Source organism: Natator depressus, chromosome 3 (assembly GCF_965152275.1).
Source record: "Natator depressus isolate rNatDep1 chromosome 3, rNatDep2.hap1, whole genome shotgun sequence".
Lineage (NCBI taxonomy): Eukaryota > Metazoa > Chordata > Testudines > Cheloniidae > Natator > Natator depressus.
In genome coordinates, this window is record NC_134236.1 from 70,239,670 (window position 1) to 70,258,682 (window position 19,013).

General features: G+C 41.3%; 1 protein-coding gene across 1 annotated transcript in view; it reads right to left on the minus strand.

Annotated features, from left to right (window-relative positions):
• Nucleotides 1–19,013, minus strand: part of MDN1 (midasin AAA ATPase 1) — a 164,727-nt gene that overhangs the window by 62,985 nt on the left and 82,729 nt on the right. The window contains exons 37-50 of the mRNA XM_074948112.1: nucleotides 18,545–18,667; nucleotides 17,531–17,728; nucleotides 17,311–17,418; nucleotides 15,359–15,547; nucleotides 13,794–13,883; nucleotides 13,411–13,671; nucleotides 13,009–13,279; nucleotides 11,721–11,880; nucleotides 11,339–11,455; nucleotides 6,396–6,604; nucleotides 4,976–5,121; nucleotides 3,810–4,012; nucleotides 2,020–2,240; nucleotides 648–761 (exon numbers count right to left, since the gene is read on the minus strand). Of these exons, the coding sequence (XP_074804213.1) occupies nucleotides 648–761; nucleotides 2,020–2,240; nucleotides 3,810–4,012; nucleotides 4,976–5,121; nucleotides 6,396–6,604; nucleotides 11,339–11,455; nucleotides 11,721–11,880; nucleotides 13,009–13,279; nucleotides 13,411–13,671; nucleotides 13,794–13,883; nucleotides 15,359–15,547; nucleotides 17,311–17,418; nucleotides 17,531–17,728; nucleotides 18,545–18,667 (2,410 nt within the window). The remainder of the gene's footprint in view (nucleotides 1–647; nucleotides 762–2,019; nucleotides 2,241–3,809; nucleotides 4,013–4,975; nucleotides 5,122–6,395; nucleotides 6,605–11,338; nucleotides 11,456–11,720; nucleotides 11,881–13,008; nucleotides 13,280–13,410; nucleotides 13,672–13,793; nucleotides 13,884–15,358; nucleotides 15,548–17,310; nucleotides 17,419–17,530; nucleotides 17,729–18,544; nucleotides 18,668–19,013) is intronic.

A 19,013-nucleotide genomic window follows, 5' to 3' on the forward strand; every position in this document is an offset into this window, starting at 1 on the left:
TTAAAGCCATTTCCTTATCATTCTTTTGAAATCTATTCATTCCTTTGTCCGTGAATTCCTGTAAATGCCAAATGTTAACCCAAGACGCAAGGTGGGTGAGGGAATATCTTTTATTGGACCAACTTCTGTTGGTGAGAGATAAAAGCTTTCGAACCACACAGAGCTCTTCTTCAGGTCTGGGACAGGTACTCTGAGCGTCACAGCTAAACACAAGGTGGAGCAGACTGTTTAGCATAGGTAGGTAGCACATATTCTAGAGCACCATTCAAGGTGGAGTGGCCTGTTACCCTAACATACTACCCATATTTTTCAACATTACCTACTTCCAACCAAGAAAATAGTACAGGAGTAGCACTCTCCATGGTGCCACACATGTGCTGTATAACCACTTCCAATATATTTCAGAGGGAACCACACTCCAATTTAAGGTTAATTCCAGTGAACTTCACAACATTTTGCATATCACCAATCCACCCAACTTGCAAGTTCCACTTTCAGAGTCATAATGCATAACTGTTTTTGTTAAGCAGATTTTCCCAGAGAAGCTGTGACACATTCAGAACACAATCTGCCTGCAGTCTTCAATCCTTAAAAGAAAAACAGGATGCACAAATGACTAGAAAGGAGGGGGGGAAATGCAAAGGTACCTGTTATGTTTGGCTGTAGCAACTTGATCACACTACTGATTCCAGCAGAGAGGGGACTGGAGTAGAAACTGTTCAGCGATGCAGCGCCAGCTTCTAGTTGAGTGCGCACTGAATCTGTAGGTGAGAATAATAGTTAGGAGTGTTTAGCTTTGAAGGTACAAAGCATATTTAGTCAACAAAAACACTCAAGATGTGCCAGCCAAAATCTCATCTGCCCACTTCATGGTTGCCCTCTTTCTACACTAACTACAGATAGCAGATCAGTCTTTCAGAAGGCCCGTAACAGCATGCACTGCAGCAATCTGATCTCAATATTACATAGGCTTCAAAAGGTATTTTGAGATTGATTGTCAAACAAATAAAGCAGTAAACAGTGTACATGACAGTCACGACACAAGAAATCAACACATGGGAATTTCCATGTACTTCTATGATTTTTAGGGTCTGGTTTTCAAAAGTCAAAGCAAGTTACGTATCTAACTCCCATAGATTTATTTATTATCTATCACTGATTTTTTCTTCAGAATCTAACTTTCAGTCAAATAATTTTCTAGACATTTGCAATATTTTCTGGTTACAATTTCAGATAATTAATACACACATGGCTGTCGGGAGAAAAACAATAGCATCAAGAGCGTGAATCCCATCCACTGCAATGTGATATAACGAATACTGGGATTTTCAAAGGAGTTTAAGGGAGTTAGATACCCAAATCCTATTGGGCATTTAATTCCCTTCCACTGGGATTTTCAAAGGAGCCTAAGTCTTTAATTATGATGATCATTTAAATGCCAGCATTGTGAACTATTACACCGGTGATAGTCTTTGCAAGCACGCACAGTTATGTGGCTTTCCCCTGTGGTTGTATGTTCCATTCCTGTGAAAGGACATCCCAAACAAATAAAGCTGCAAGGTTTAAATATCCAAATACTCTACAATAGTTTGTTTTAATCTAGCAGGGGTTGGCCGCATACTAGCATTTTCAGTCTCGGGTGGCTTCTGCAGGCAAGTGACACAGCTTGTCTGTTGCTAGAAACACTCTTAATTATCTGTTTCAATTAAGGAAATGTAACAAATTAATTTACAAAAAGCATTTCCAATCCTACGGTAATTAAACTGGTCTATCAAATCTTTAATGCTTTTTAGTCTGCAATCTAACACTCACTATTCTGAGTGGTTAGACATCACACAATCTCAGGAAAATCCCAGTTTCGCAGAGTTTCTCTGGCTGTCCAGCTAATTTATTTAAGACTAGGCAATCTGTAAACATAATTGCATAATTTTTACAGTTTTTACTGCTGCTGTGAAGGAAAAACAATGGAGAGAACTAAATCAGTCTGTGGTAAGTATAATAATTAAGAATAATACCTACCAAGCACTTGTGGTAGATTCTTGGTTAAGTGATTAAGCCATCTAACTCTCAACATCCAATCCTGATTGGATGCCTTTTCTATGAACAATTCAACAGAAATAGATAGGACTTCAATTTCATCTGTCCAATAGGCATCCATCTGAACAGCACTGAATCGGAGACTCTCTGCATTAGTGGATTGCATAACTTTCTGCAAATCTTGCAGAGTAAGTGGCAGTGTTCTGAAATGAATGAAAATAATTAGGGTTAAATACGTGAAGACTAGGGAAAAAACACCCTAATTCCAAAATGAGTCAATTCTCAAAGTGAAATTACTGATAATTACTATGTAAAGTATCACCAAATAACCTCCACAATTTATGCGAACACTCTTTTTGCCCCAGGTAGATAACTATTTGAAAATACCCCTATTTTCCACATTCACTTAGCTTTTGTTTTTAGTAGATTTTTAAATCCACTTTACCATTTTTAACTGAGTTTAAGATGTCTGCTACCAGCAACTCAGTATTACGGTTACTTCATACACACAAATAACAAAGCATGGAGCTTTACAGGACAAATTACAACTGAGTTCCTGCACCAAAGAGTCCACAGCATGAGAATACAGGTACGGACGAGGGGAGAGGAGGGAAGGAAGAGAGGGCACAGGAGAAAAACAATGTTCCTTTCAGATAAATATTTAACTTCAGTATGAACTTCTACGCCTTGCTCTGCCACTGACTTGTCACATGACATTGTGCATCAGTGCACTTAAAGATTTGCACAGGAAGACACCGGTCTGCCACCAGGAGTTTACAATATAAGCGAACACTAACTGAGGTTTTGCTTCAACGTTGTGAAAGTTTGAAAAATTGGGCATGAAACTGACAAGAGGAGCTCTTTCGTCTGACCACCACATGCAGGACTCAGATCTGGCAGCTCTATTTGGATAAGGAGCTCAAAGTTTGGCTGTTCATCTGAAGCTACTGGACCAAAATCTCATAAGGAAATGTTCTCAAATATCAAGCAATCCTCTTTCTGCCAGTTCAGAAGGAGCATAAGAACAGGTCCTTTTGTGGTTATTTCTGTTTCTGGATGAAACCACAGAGTACAGAGCAGTGCTAGTATATTCTAAAGTATTAGCCACACAGTTTTGAACGTCAAAGGGTTTGGATCCAAAAAGTTTTGGGCCAGTTCTTGATTGGACTTATTTGTGTATCTCCAACGTTAACATTTACTCTATGCTTTAGACCTGGAATGGCCTCCTCCATTCTGACACAGGAAGTTTCTACTCTTCATTCAAACCTTTTCTTATGGCTCTCTTTTCCAATATGCCCAGCAACTAACACTTCAGAGTAAGAATGTGGGCACCCACCTTCTTCATAGTGTCAGGGTATTCAATATATTTGTTAGACTACTTAAACTGTAAGGTAGATTACTCAGTAAGGGCAGAAAGAACTGTGTACACTATTGGACCTTAATTCAATTAATTTGTAAGAAAACTGGGGCAGGGCTGGGGAAGAGAATAAAAAGATACTTAAAATCTAAGATGCCTTGCCTTGCCCATTTCTATATAATTCTGAATACCTTAATCCAGGTTAACGTAGACTGAGAATGTTTATTCATTTGAAAATCAGAACAAAACAAAACAGATATTGAGGGTTCAGAGTAAACATAAAAAGTTAGCCACACATCCCTGATTGAATAGCATCATGGTGACACCATTTACTGATAGTGGGTAAAGTAACAGAGTGTTAAACCTGTATTATTTGTTGCTCATTCTTTAACCAAAAAAAGTGTCTCTTGCCCACCTGCTGTTTTTCAGGCTCAGTCTGTTCAGACAATATGCTAGGACCTGTCCGTCACTCTGGACTGTAGAAAGAAGTGAGTCTTCAGCTAAAAACAGACCCGTAGGTAGAGAGTCTGGCCACAATCCCATTGCTAGCAGGGAGTCACCCCAAGTTGCATGGGAAGTCAGAGCTGAAACATGCTTCATTACCAACTCCAGCACAAGCTAAAACAGAACAGCATAGAGCAATTCAGCATTATGTATTCAAACATGCATTCAGATGCTACTACTCAGGCAGGGTTTTAATTAAGAATATACATAATCTTACTTTATTACAGATTTCATACCAAAAGATCTTAAAGCACTTCAACCACAACCAAAACATATGACACTCAGCTGCTTGTAACAGCACATAATAGTGAACAGTAAGATAGGAAGCCAATACCACCATATTCAGGTGGAACTTCAGGCTGACAGAACAATTTCTCCAGGCTGTAAATCGGCCAGAGCTACCGCCTCTAACTATTGCTTGAGGAGACATGGAATGTAAATAATAAATTAACAGACCTCATCTTTAAGTCTCATCTTAAGAGACAATGGTTCACACTGCAGAAGTGGAGTAAGGAGGCTAGAACCAGCTGGATTTCCCAGCTGGGGAATTCCCTAGCACACAGGTTCAGATTAAATGCCCTATCCTACTGCATGCTCCCATGACCTCCATGACCAGTTTTAGGGGAATGCCTGGGGGCATGAAGAATGTGTCACGGAAGGCGAAGATGTAGCTGAAGTACACTGTACACTTCAGCCATTCTGTGGCACAGAAAGGCCTCTTGGGAAACCACTGCAGTATGGGTTAAGTCAGAGAATTCCCAGGGGTACTCCAGATTACACTGGGCCAAAGAAGCCCCTAGAACCCGCTGAACCCCGGAAGTGTGAAAGCAGTTTAAAACTACCTTTTCTCTGCTCTCCATCAGGCTGTGACTCTTGACAAGTGCAGCTCAAAATTGGGGCCTGAAACTCCCAAGAGCACAATGCTCTCCAACAGCATGCTAGGGCCCTTCACAGGACGGAGTGCTGCTTTCAGAATCACCAACCCTCCTTCTGGCAGCAGTCCTTTCTAGGAATTTCGATATTATTGTTCATTTGTGAAAAAACACAACACAGTTTTAAGGAGAATGAAACATTTACCTTTTGGTTCATCTGGGACTGCTGTGAGCGGACGTACACTTCCCAGCAAGCTCTGTAAAAACTCTTCACTAAACCAAGGCCTCGATGCAACTGTTGTACAATTAGTGTAGTAGCATGAATCAAAGATGACAATGACAACACAGAACCTGAAAAAGCACTGAATATTAATATCAGCCAACCATTTCTGTAGAACATTCCAGATACTTTAATTTGCCAACACCCTCCCTTCTGACCATGCTCACCTGCTGGGGGCACACACTATCATTCTATAGTGCCTTGAAGCAGAGCACCCAACATTAATGAAATATGCCTTGCATCACCCCCAGGCAAGGTAGCAAATATCCCCATTTTACAAGCAGAGAAAATGAGACCAAGAGAAGTTAAATGGAGCATCACTAACTCAAAAATCACTTTTTGCCTGTAAATGATTATATCTGTTACAAGTAAGACCTAAAATTACATTATCTGAAACAGTAGAGAAATGTCTATTTTTTCCTAGCTATTCAGTGCACAGCCAGTCTCCCTGCCTCGGCTATATGGTCACACTCAAGTTTCCCATGGTTCTATCATGCAGCCACATGGGAAAAGACTTTTAAAAATGTGATTATAAAACTACAAAAGCACACCTCCTTCAAATCCCAGGCCTATCTAAACCTTAACTTTTTTAAAAAATTGTCTAAATTTTAAGATGATTGTGTCATTTTAAGTGACTTGGCCAAGGTCAAACATCAAGTGGCAGATTTGGGAATAGAAACCACATTTCCAGATTCCCAGTTCTTCTCTTTCAGATGATCTCTTTCCACAGAGCCACCCAGTGAGAGGAATTTTTCCATGCTAACTGAATTAATCCCAGCCTAGACAGAATGTAAATATAACTCATTCTTTATTATACTTATAGTTCTTATAAAAGACTGCACTGACAAAGGAGACAGATGTGTTGCAGATGTGTCATACTGATCATGCAGAAGGAAATTTAAAGTAGTACAAAGGACCACCACACCACTTTAGCCTTTACCATGGGGCTTGAGTGATACAAGGGTCTTGTGCAAGTCTTTTCTCCTGTGTTGATTTTCAACCAGAATAAGTTTATTGTCATTCACAACCCACCTTCCCCCCCGGCTGCCCCTCCTCGCATTCTGCAGACTCTTGCACAATTCATACCAATGTAAAGAGAAATCATAAGTGTGTGGTGGGTTCTCTTGAGCTTTATAATTCACACCTAGTCCTTGAAGAGCAGAAATGAAAGAAAAAAACTAATTATACTAAAAGCATCTGCCTCTCTACTTTAACTGGACATAATGCACATTGGAGGGACCAGAATACTCCAGTCTTAACATTCAGTGCCAAGCCTAGGGCCACACAAGATATATAATGCCCAGACAGGGAGTATTTACTGAACTGTTAAGGCGGCTTGTCTCACCTGCTATAGTTTCTTTAGTTTCTGAATGTACAGCCATGAGTGCATTGCATACACTGTCTCCTTGTAAGCCCAGTCCATGCAGCAACACCTTCATGTCCAGATTATCCAATAAATTCCCATCACTTTCCCCAGGAATGTAAATCTCAATCCCACGGTTCCTCATGGCTCTGGATATTTCCCCATGAAAAGGATCCATTGAAAGGAAAAGCCTATTAAATATGCAGAACAGATTAATAAAATAATTAAGATCTCACTTTAGAACCACTAAGTTTGCTCTGCAGAGAATGCCACAGCAAATAAAATAATCAATTAAATAATGCTAATAAAGGGTTAAATACTGAGGAAAGAGAGGTTACCTCTCTTCCATAACCAGAGTTCTCAGAGATGTGTAATCCCTATCTGTATTCCACAGTGGCTATGCATGCACTTCACATGCCTGAAACTGGAAGATTCTTTCTAGTAGCATACCTGTGCACTCTCTCTTTGTACTCTGAAGTTAAAGACTCATAGACTTTAAGGCCAGAAGGGACCATCATGATCATCTAGTCTGACCTCCTGCACATTGCGGGCCACAGAAACTCACCCACCCTCATAGCATGCCTGTAATAGACCCATAACCTTTGGCTGTTTTACTGAAGTCCTCAAATCATGATTTGAAGACTGAGGGTATAAGAGGCAGTGCAGACCACCCACCTCTCAAGTTCCTTCTCTACTACGATCCAAAGAATAGGGGAAGGAGAGCTGGTAATAGAAAACAGACAGGGATGTCTCATCTCGAGAAACTCTGCTTATGGAAGGTAGATAACCTCTCTTTCTTCTTCAAGTGCTGGTCCCTATGGGTATTTCATTTCATATTTCATTTCATTTCATTTCGGACTGTCAAAACAGGACTCATGAAGGAGGAGGGTAAAGGATGCATCAGTTGAGGAGGCACGCACCAGGGAATAGTGTCTTCTGAGGGTATGGAATGGAACTCCATGTGGCTGCTTGGCATGTGTAAACAAGAGGTACTCCCCGAAGTGAAGCTGACAAAGTGGGACCACACATGGTGTAGTGGAGGAATCTCAGACAACAACAGAGAAAGACACAACCCAAAATCCACTTAGTCTTTACGATGAGACAGCTTTCCCTCTCATTCATTCTGCAAAGGCAACCAAGAGTCTGAATGAATTCCTAAAGGGTTTTTTTTTTTGCTTTGTAGATGGAATGGAGTCTCTGTTCCTCCTTGGTAGTGTGAGGCTCAGGAAAATATACATAAAGTTATGAACTGATTTACTTGCAAATTGGAGACTACTTTGGGGACAAATTTAGGGTGGAGTTATGAGGAAATCTTATCTTTATGGAATATGGTGTAAGGTGGGTCAGCCATTAGGGTTCCCATTTCTCCCACCCTTTTGTCCAAAGTGAGGGCCACAAGGAAAGCAACTTTCACAGCTAAATGGGATCGTGAGCATAGTGCTAGCAGTTCAAAAGGTGGCTTACTTAGTTACTGTCAAAAGGACCAAAGTTCAGATCCCAAGTAGGAGCAGGTTTAATTACTGGAGGAAAGGTTCTGAGTAAACCCTTCAGAAACTGCAGTTGCTGGATTCATGAAGATGGAATAGTTGTCAGTCAGAGGGTAGAAGGTGCTGACTGTTGCTAAGTGAAACCAAAGCGAGCTGGGGAAAGAACAATTCAAGAGAGTAGGGATGCCTGTTTCCTGCGGGGACCATAGTGACATCCAGCCCAAATAGAATATCATTTCCACTTAGCTAATTAACATTTCCGGGTAGATTCTTTTCTGCTGTTGCTACGGATGACTAAGAGCTGCCAAACATTGCTGCTCTAGGTTCAATGCCCGTCCAAATATCACACTGCCAGGCTAAGTGTCTTCAGACATCTGATCCTGCCTGCGTTCTGCATCAGGAGGTCTGGGAAGGATAAAGTACTGATCAATGGACAGGATTACAGTCAAAGGAGAACAGGGAACCAAAACAGCAGCAGCCATTTGGGAGCAATGAGGATGATCACCACTTTATCCTGCTGGATCTTTCTGAGAACTCGAATTAGGAGGGATGGGAGGGAAGGTGTACATCAGATTTCCCAACAATGGAATCAGAAGGGCTCTCCTCTGGAGTTCGGACCCTGTGCTCCATTGGAGCAGTTCATCACGCACTTCTTGTTGTCCTGCAACAGGTCCAAATGCAAACAGGTCCAAAGTCGGAGATCCCCACTGATGGAACATCTCTCTCACATATTGTGAGCCTCCCATTCACGACCCATCAAGAAGTGATGGCTGAAGCTGCCTACCGAAGTGTTGTAGATTCCAGGGTGGTGTACTGCTGACAGTGTAATTTGATGATGGATGCACTGATCCCACAGGTGAACTGACTCTATACAAAGAGGTGTAGATCTTGCTCCTCTTCCTCTCCCCCCCACCCTCTTGTTGATACACACCTCTACCCCGATATAAGGCGATCTGATATAACCCGAATTCGGATATAACAACGCGGTAACGCATTTCCCCTCCTCCCCTGTACCTCCCAGGCTTGCGCAAGCCTGGGAGGGAGGGGGGAGAAGCGGAGCGGCGGCACGCTCAGGCGAGGAGGCGGAGTGGAGGTGAGATGGGGCGGGGCGGGGGGTGCGCAGGGAGCGCCGCAGCAAGTAACTGAGGAGGTGGGGCGCAGAGGAACCGCTCCCCGCCCCAGCTCACCTCTGCTCCGCCTCCTTCCCCAAGCGCGCCGCTGCTCCGCTTCCCCCCGCTCCCTCCCTCCCAGGCTTGCCACGCCAAACAGCTGATTCGTGGCAAGCCTCGAAGGGAAAGAAGGAAGGGGGGAGAAGCGGCGCGGCGGCACGCTCCAGGGAAGAGGCAGAGGTGAGCTGGGGTGGAGAGCTGCCAGTGGGTGCTCTGCACCCACCAATTTTTCTCCATGGGTGCTCCAGCCCCGGAGCACCCACGCAGTTGGCACCTATGGCGGCAGCATGTCTGACTCCGACACACTGCTCTGAGCGTCGTGTTAAGGGGGCCGGGCCGGGGGGTTGGATAAGGGGCAGAGGGTCTCGGGGGGCGGTCAGGGAACAGGGAGCAGGGGGGGTTGGATGGGTCGGGGGTTCTGAGGGGTCAGTCAGGGGGCAGGAAGTAGGTGGGAGTCGGAGAGGGGGCGGGGCCAGGCTGTTTGGGGAGGCACAGCCTTCCCTACCCAGCCCTCCATAGCAAGTTCGATATAACGCGGTTTCACATATAACGCAGTAAGATTTTTTGGCTCCCGAGGACTGCGTTATATCGGGGTAGAGGTGTATAATATATTGGTCATATTGTCCAACATCACTGGACATGTTGGGAGTGAATAAGTAGTAAGCATCTTTTGCAGGCCTCCGAGACTAATTTCTGTTCTAGTAGATTTATACACATCCTTGGCTCGCAGGAGGGTCCATGTCCCCTCAGCTCTATGTTCATCTAGACATGCACTACAACTTAACAGAGACATGTCTTGATTAACATCTTCTGGGGAGGCGGTGGAGTGAAAGGAACTCCCACACACACCTGTTCTTTGTCTTGCCACCAAGTTAGAACGTCCCACACACTGTTAGGGATTGTCCAAACTGTGCTTGCTAGCACATAAACCATGCAAAGCCAGGCTTGTAGGCACTGGAGTCAGAGTCTGGAAAACAGGGTAATTTCGGCGTAAGACACCATGTGACCCAGACAGATGAGGTACGTCCAAACCAATGTTTGTGCACTCTTTCTGAGAAGGCGGATCAGAATGCTCATGGATTGGAATCTGTCTCTGGAAAGGCTGGCTCTGAGTGAGTCCAGAGATGCTCCCATGAAATCTATAGCCTGTGATGGTGCTGAAGTGTAGTTGCAGCCATGTCAGTCCCAGATACTAGAGACACAAGAGGGGTCAGGTAGTATCTTTTACTGGACCAGCTGCTGTTGGAGAGAGAGAGAGAGAAGCCTTCAAGCTCTGTGTGGCTTGAAATCTTCTCTCTCTCACCAACGGAAGCTGGTCCAAAAAAAGATATTACCTCATCCACCTTGGTGCCAAAGTGGACTTTTCTACATTTACACAGATTTCTAACGCTGTTAGGAGCGTAAGCAAAGATAAAGTCGATGAGATTACCTCGTGACAAGATTTCCATGCCAGGAAGAAGGGAGAGCAGTGCCGTGGAGAGGGAAAAACAGACTCCCAAGACCCTAACTATACTAAAACTATCTAACAAGATATGTTTTTGAACTATTTACATGTAAAGTTGAAGGAAGAGTTTTGAGGACACTGGAGTGTTCCGTCCCACACCATGCAGCGGTAAGAAGGAATTGGAGAAGTGCCCAGTCTGTACTGTCCCTTATAGCCTTGGTTCAGAACACGAGGAGACACAGTACTTAGGTGTGGACCGAAACGGACATTACTAACAAGAATCTTCCAATCCCACAGTGGACCAGCACGCACGGAACTTACTCAGGCAGATTCCCAGGGAACTCAATGTGAGTTCAGTTTATGTAAGTTCACCTTAGCATTAGGACACAAATTTATGTTAACTTCCCTTTAAAGTTATTTGGATCAATTATATAAAGCACCCTCTGCCTCTATTCTGCCTCTCTATTTGGACAGATAGAGGTGTTAAATCCATTCAGCAAAAACCCAAAAACACAGGCAAATTCTCCTGTGGTCACATGTAATTTATATTTTCACTAAATTAACTCAAGATCTGCCCTTTTTAAACGGTAGCGTATGATTAAAGGTTTCCCACCCCCCACCCCCTAACAAGACATTCTTGCTGCAGAAGGCTATTTAGATGTGAAGAGATTTTGGAGGACAGTAGAAAATCATCCAATTGTAACAATGCTGGAGTTGCTATGTGCCCTCAGAGTATTTAAACTGCCACTACCAGTGTAAGTTGTTTCTCAGTCAAAGCCCAACAAAAATATAAAGTAACTTCACAGAAGTACAGAAATGGAGCACCTGAAATTCGGATGAGGGGCAACACTAGGGGTGGTGCCATCTATCACACCTCTCTCACTCATGGTAAGGACGCCCCCAGGTTCGAGTAGAGCATTCAAGCGGTCCAGCACTGATGGACTACATTCAAAAGAAAGTTTACATGAGTTGCAAATCATCTTTCATCATCAATCCCACAGTTAATCAAAACACTATAATCCAAAAACGAAGAGCTGAAGTGATAATCAAAGCAGTTGGAAAAGAACTTTTACTAACTAGATACTGTGTCATCAGACCAACTTTTTCAGCTTTAGAAAATTTTTATGAACGACTGAAGGGCCAAGTGAACAAGGGAGGTAGAAAGAGGTTTATTGTCTGAAGAAATGAAATTACTGTATGCTCTTACTTGCAGAAGTTTACATTGTCCATTAAAAGCCAGTCCCCAGACTGCAACGCCTGAATCAACATTCCATCAACCCATTCGAAAGTGCCATGACTGTTACCATCCACAGACTGAACAAGCTGCAGCCTGAAATGTCGAAATTCTTCCATCAGTCTCGAAAACTCTGAAACAGAACACATCTTGTAATCACTACTTCTATTACTGGCCAAGACAGCCTTCATTTCCAGTGGAGTGACAAGCTAGTAGTTTACTGAGTAAACTAAATGAGCCACTGCTGGATTTCACATTTCCTCCACATTAGAGAACTATGTAATTTAGGCCCTTATGCAACTGGATCCATGTGCCCAAGATCTACATGGATACAGGGTCTTGGCAGGGTGGATACAGCTGCAAGATTTGGAACTTAGAGTCTACTACATCTTACACAGGGGGCGAGGTTGATAGATACTAATGGTGCATTTTTATTAAATGCTGAAAAGGGCAGTTGACAGGATTTAATTAGAAATGCATCACCCTCCTGAAATTGATGAAAATGTGTCCACTTTATATTCTAGACATTAACTGCAAGAACAAACATCCCCAAGTTCCCCTCTTCAGAGGGGCAAGACAAGGATGCCAACTACCTCCATAACCATTTCCTTTAGCTTTGGAAATCCAGCCATTGGAATAAGAAAGACAGTGGTAAAAATTTGTGGAGAGGAAGACCATAAAATAAATCTTATATGCAACAATATTCTACTATTAAAATCAAGATGCAGATATCAATACAACTGCTATCGAACATCTCTCAATTTGGCCTTGTAATTGGTTATAAAGTTGAATTGGGAGGATTTACTATTGTCAATTTAATCCAACAGTTCCCTTTCCCTCCATTTGTTTGTTACATGCATACATTTTGCATGCCATGAACTCCCCACAGGCACAGGAGTCCACCCACACCAAACTCACTGAAGTTCTGGGGTTCTCGATTATAAGGTCTTTTAGGCATGAGCTGTCCCTCATTACATATTTGTAAAATATCCAGAACAACAAGACCCTGATTTTGGCTGTTGCGCAGTACCATAGTACATTTGTATAATAAAATAACTCTGAAGAAACCACTAATAAAGAACCTTTCTAAAAGATGAACTGTGTGTTGCATATGCAGAGTTCATAGTAGCTTCAGAGATAAGCAATGAAAAACCAGGAATCATTTTCAACATTTCATTAGATCTATAACTTGGCACAGAGACGTCCATACCTGGAATATTTAATTTTCAGTGCTTTGATTTCAAATAAGCTCTGTACATACCTGCTTTTGAATAAGAGTTTATTTTGTTGTTTAGTCGCTGGATAAGTGCAAGTATTCCCTCTAGTTTGTTCACCAGTTCAGTTGTGACATTTCTACTCCCTTCACCCAGAGATTTGGGTTTAAAGTTAAGGATGAAACTGCTCCAAGCACGCAACACAACTTCAGCATCATCGGGACAGATTTCAGTCAGAAGGAGACTGTCCCTTATTAGTGTCCTCACAGCACTCTCCACTTTCTCTAGTAGGCATTGCCATGGCCGAATGACATCAACCTGCAACATTAAGCAGTTACTATATCCAGACAGCCATAGTATATAGATTCTATTCAGTGCTTTAACTCTAATGTCACAACTACTATATATAGTTGGATAAACTACCTCCCACCCCCAAAAATAATATTTACCTGTTCAAATCCACCTAAGAGTTCAGTTGTATCCATAGCACTGTTCATTGCCATAACCTTTAATCGATGACCTGTCAGGTGAGCCAGAAGTTCAACAAGGCTGGTCTTCCCAACAGCTGCAGGACCCACCAATATTACCATCCAGCCCATATGCACACATTTCATTATGGACTCAAGGGACTGCAGGGAATGATGTAAAAGAGACAGACGTCTGCAAGGGGGAGGAATATAGTTGCCACGAGCAAGAACTGAGTAGCCGATCTAAAAAGAATTAATAAAAACACTTAAGTATGTTGATGGGGGGCGATGGAGGCAAGAGAAGGGAAAATGGAAGCTCAAGTTTACGGTGATAAAAAAAATCACCTCTTTTTAATTTATCTTACCTGAACATTATAAGGAGTGATGAGAAACTGTCTGGTTCCCCTATATGGATTAGAATTCTGGCCAAAAACATCCCTGAATATGGAAATGACCTAAAATAGCCAAAAGAAAGGTTAAAAAAAAGATGAATCAGCCTAGATTTCTACAGTGTGGGGATTATGTTTTATTTCCATAGAAATTTTCACTGTGAGCTACCCCAAAGCGCTTTACCAACTTATTCACAGTTTATTCAAAAGGATCATTTCATCCAGCAATGAAATGCTGCACCTGTTTTGCAGCACACATCAGCAATTCCTTCAGACTTAGCAAATCATGGCTTATCATCACAGAACATGGAACACAATTTTATACTACCAGTACCTCTTTTCTTTAACTGAGTAGAGGCAGAGAAGCCAGTCAGTAAAGCTTCTGAAATAGTATATAGAAAGAGACAATGCGGATCAAGGAAAGGGGAAAGAATGAAACATAGGGGAAAAATGACCAAGCAGCTACTTGGCACAAAAGTTTAGTCTTATGGTTTGATAAATTTTCAGTCTAGGTTGTTTGGTTATTTTTGTTTAAACTGTAATGAGGAAAATGAAAGGAGTATTAGAGAGCAGGAGGAGTCTGAGTGGTATAAAGCTAACCCAAATAAATGAATTTTAGGGGGGACGTAAAGTAAGTAAGTGAGTTTGCTTGGCATACTAAACAAGGGAGACTGTTTCAAGCCTGGGGAGTGGCGTGAAAAAAGGCACTGTCAAATGGGAGAAGACATAGGGTTCAATAAAGCCAAAGAAGCTGGCAAAATATAATACAGAAAGGTGGTGGTAAGTGGTGACAAAATGTAAGTAGGGGTGACACTGTACAACACATTCACATTACAGATAATGGGTTTGAAGGATGCAGAAACGAAACAAAGCCAGTGGAGGAAAAAACAACAACCTTGCAACATTAACTAAGTAGATTACACTACTCACCCTCCCTCCCACAGCTGTCGACCAATTGCTACTCAATTCCTAGATCCTTCCACACATCATTACTAATTCTCTTTCCCACTTCACAACCCTCGGTCCCCATCCACTCATGATATTCAGGTCATTCCATAAGAACGTGTAAGGTATTTTTGCATAAATACTGATATTTAATAGATGACCTGAGAAATGTTTTATATTGTTTTGCCCTTGTAAAAGTATTTTGCTGCTGCCAGTAGCAGAGAAGTAAGGGTGGCAATGCCATACTATGCCACTCTTACTTCTGTGCTGTTGCTGGCAGCGGCACTGCTTTCAGAGCTGGGCATCCATATATGTCCTTGTATGGTGGGAGTGAGGGGCATAAACAACTACAGATACAAAGCGGGGGAGGAGGGCGTGATCAACATTTGAGAACCACTGTCTTATACGAATAGCTTTAGAAACAATAGGTATTTCAAAAGGAAATTAGGAAAAGGTACACGAAGCATGTCTGAAAATTTTCCTTTGTGTGCAACAGTAATTTCTACAGGAAAACTGTCAAATATCATTGCATTTACATAGGCATTACTGGAAACATGTAACAATCAATGAACAGGGAGCAAGGATGTACAGCTCACCTTCTCTTTGTCTTCTCTGGTTCTCATTCTTTCACCATAGACCAAAAATACATGTTGGCCTGGATCATAGCATCCTGGTGACTGATCAACAAGTATCAGCTGACACCAGCGGAAAAGATCACGCAGGTTAAATTCCCAGGGTCCTCCTTTCTGTCCCCACTTCTTGAGAGCCATAACCTCTTGATCAATCTGGAGAAAGCAGCAGTTCAAAATCTTTTTATTTCACTCACATATGCAGTCATCTTAGAAATATTTTTAAAAGCCAAGTAGACCTGTGTCATTAGGCTCTGCTCACCTGATGTAGAGAACATTGCCAATAGGAGTTAGGAGCCCTGCTCACTTCACTGTTGCTGTCAGGAGCCATCTGGGGTCTGTTGCCACCAGATTCAGCCCACCCAAAATGAAGGTGGTCTTTTATCTCCTAATGCCCTAACATCTTAGCCATTGCATGAACTCACATTTCTTTTGCAATCTGCCAATATCCTTTCAGTGATATTCCACCACATAATAATTCTACATAAGGCCTATAATTAGGCATGGAAGGATTACATTTTAATCAGTAACGCCAGTAAACACTGATTTAACTGTACACACACAAACTAATGAAAAAATATTTCCATCAATAACCAAAATTTACAGAAAGGCAAAGAAAGAAAAATGCTGCTTGAGATCTTAAGAGTTGGATTTAAGGATATTTACTTTGTATATTTTGATATGTGATGTTGACAATTTGTGTTTTAATGGTTATAAAGGTTTAGCTTTTTGAATCACAACATTTACTGTCATTTACTAATTATTGTGTAACCAATCAACATCCCAATAAATTCCCTCAACTGTGAAAATTTGATAAAAATAAAAATAATGGTTAAAAACCTATAATTTTGTGCAACTGTGAAAATTTAAATTGATAAAAATTGAAAAAGTGCTTAAAATAAACATCAATATTGTCTGTTGAAATGATAAAAAAAATTTAATTCAGCCAAGTGCACATATAATATATATTCTTTTATCTCTTCATACTTTTCTTGGCTTTAAAGGTCAGCTATTTTATCTCTCTCTCTCACACACACGCACGCACACACACACACTTACAAAAGAAAAGCCACCTCAGATAAAATTCTTTCAGTGGACTTTATCACAATGCCAAGTTTAGTAGAATTGACACCTTGGAGAGTAGATGTGCTCCTTCCCCCAGTCTCCTCAGATATGGCCAAACAGGGATAACTATCTGTTTTAGAAGCAACTCGATAAGAATGCCAAAAATCTTATCTTTGTTTGGAAACCAGTCCAACCCCCCAATGACTCACTGGAGAGGATTCTTCTGCAGTAAAAGTCTTTGAAATTAGAGTCATTTGAATTAAACTTTTACAATGTACTGTGGATTTAGAAAAAGTAAGTTTGAAAACGTTTAGGACACTAATGTGCAGAACAACAGGCCTTAAGCCCTAAACAGAGCACTTCTATGTCTTGAGGCACCATAAATTAGAAGCTATTGAATGCCTGTTAAAATAGACTAAATTCTGGATGTTGGCTATCTCTTTATCTATTGCTAGAAAGGATTTATCCATTATGGTCTTCTCTTTTGATTGCAACTGATCATCCCCCAAATATACTAAAAATACCCTGCATACCCACAAAAGCCTCTATTGCTCAAAATACTTCAATTTCTACTTTTCCTAGATTATAGTCCCTTTCACAGCATCCTATGATAAATAACAGCCTTAAATCCAGAAACAGAAATGTAACTCAGTTTTGTAAAAACAAAGCTTTGGTTTTCCCTAATGTTTCTAGAATAGCCCACACTCAGTGAAAACAATTATTTTTCAAATTCACCTGTCAACATTGTCACCCCAAAACTACTCTCTATATTTTTTTAAACGTTTCTCACTCATTCTGCCTACCTCAGACAACTGTTTTCATCAGTACAAATCTGAAAAGTAAACATATTTTACCTTGTTATTGAAAGCAACCATTTTAGCAATAATATTTTTGTCAATGGCAGGAAACAGGGTATTCCCAATGAACTCCATATCTGCAGCTGTAAGTGGATCAACATATACCTGCAGGACCAAGAACAAATGGAGGAATTTATGTAGCGTGCATGTGGGTCACATCACAAGAAGGACACAAAAAAGAATCATAGGCATAACCTGAAATGAATAAATGACTTGCCTGTGTAAATCTATTAAGAAAGGACTTGGGCAGCCCCTTTCTTCCACCTCCTTGTCTGTAGGGATTCTGGCATCCAAAGATCTTCGTCTTCTTATGTTGCACGTGAAAACTCATCCCTAATTCTGGGATGTAAATCTCTGCTCGGTGGTCAAAGCAGGCATTTAGTCCTTCTAATACAGACTGGGAAGCCAGATTCAACTATTTGAAAAAAGAAATAAGATAAAATAATGTTGTTCAAAAGTGGCCTCCACTTTAGCAGGCTATAATTTAAACACAAATGTGATTCAACTTTTCTTGCCTGTCCAAACATGATCATACATGACTATCCACAGCTAACAAATCCCACATTATGGCACTGCACTAGTGGGTAAGGTAAGGTTTTTCTGTTCTATTTACATTCTTTTACAATGCTCTCACTAAGGTATCTGAGCATCGTTGTATTATAAATGTCTATTTTCAAGCATTCATTTTTCCTTTTGAACTATTTTCATGCTACTCCTAAATTCACAAATTAAATGTTTTATCAAGTTAATAAAGTTAGTTGAGATATTTATGTTACACAAATGCTTAAAAATTGTTTCGCACAACAGAGGAAATTAGGGTGGGTTTGTTTTTTAGTATACACAAATAGCTAAAGACACAATTTCTTTTCAAAATGTCATACTTAGTATAACTGTAGTCCAGGTCTTCATGAGGAATGTATACTTTGCTACGCACAAAACATTTTTAAAAAGAAATAACTTGCATTCAGTTTAAGGGTAACATTTGCAAGAGTGCTTTAAGAGACTTAGGAGCCTAAATCCATTTTCAAAAGTGACTGCAGACTTTTAGGAGCTTAACTTTCATTGCAAGTCAGTGGAATTAGGGGCCTACATCTCATTTTCAAAGGTGATTTAGACACTTCGAAGCATGTCATTTAGCTGGTTGTGAAAATTTTACCCGAAACACCAATAAATCACCACTTCTCTTTTCCTAAATATTCCCATTTTATCGGTGTGCCAGACTTGCATTCACCTCATCTAATACAATCCAGTGTCCACCCTTTAATGCTGCAAGCAGGGGTCCATCACGCCAGGCAAATTCTCCTCCCTTTCCACCTTCCACAGGCAAGTCCGTCCCAAACAAATCTGTCACATCCTTGGGGAAATAGAGGAAGAAAGCAAAGATTTACAAACTACATAAAAGGTTACCAGATTTCGAGCTTGCTTTGCATTTTTGCTTATTTTTTAAAAGCTAAGATCTAGCTATGCATTTAAAATTGACGATAGTTAAAAGAAGATATTCTACATTTTCCATACTGGGACTTCAGTGACCAATTACAGTATGCAGAACAATGCAAGAACATGAATGTCAGCCTCCAACAAAGGCTATGACTACCCTAGAGAGCTTACAGCAGCACAGCTGCACTGATGCAGCTGCATTGCTGTAAGATCCCTGTGTAGCCACTCTAAGGCCTGGTCTACACTGGGGGGGGGAGGGAGGG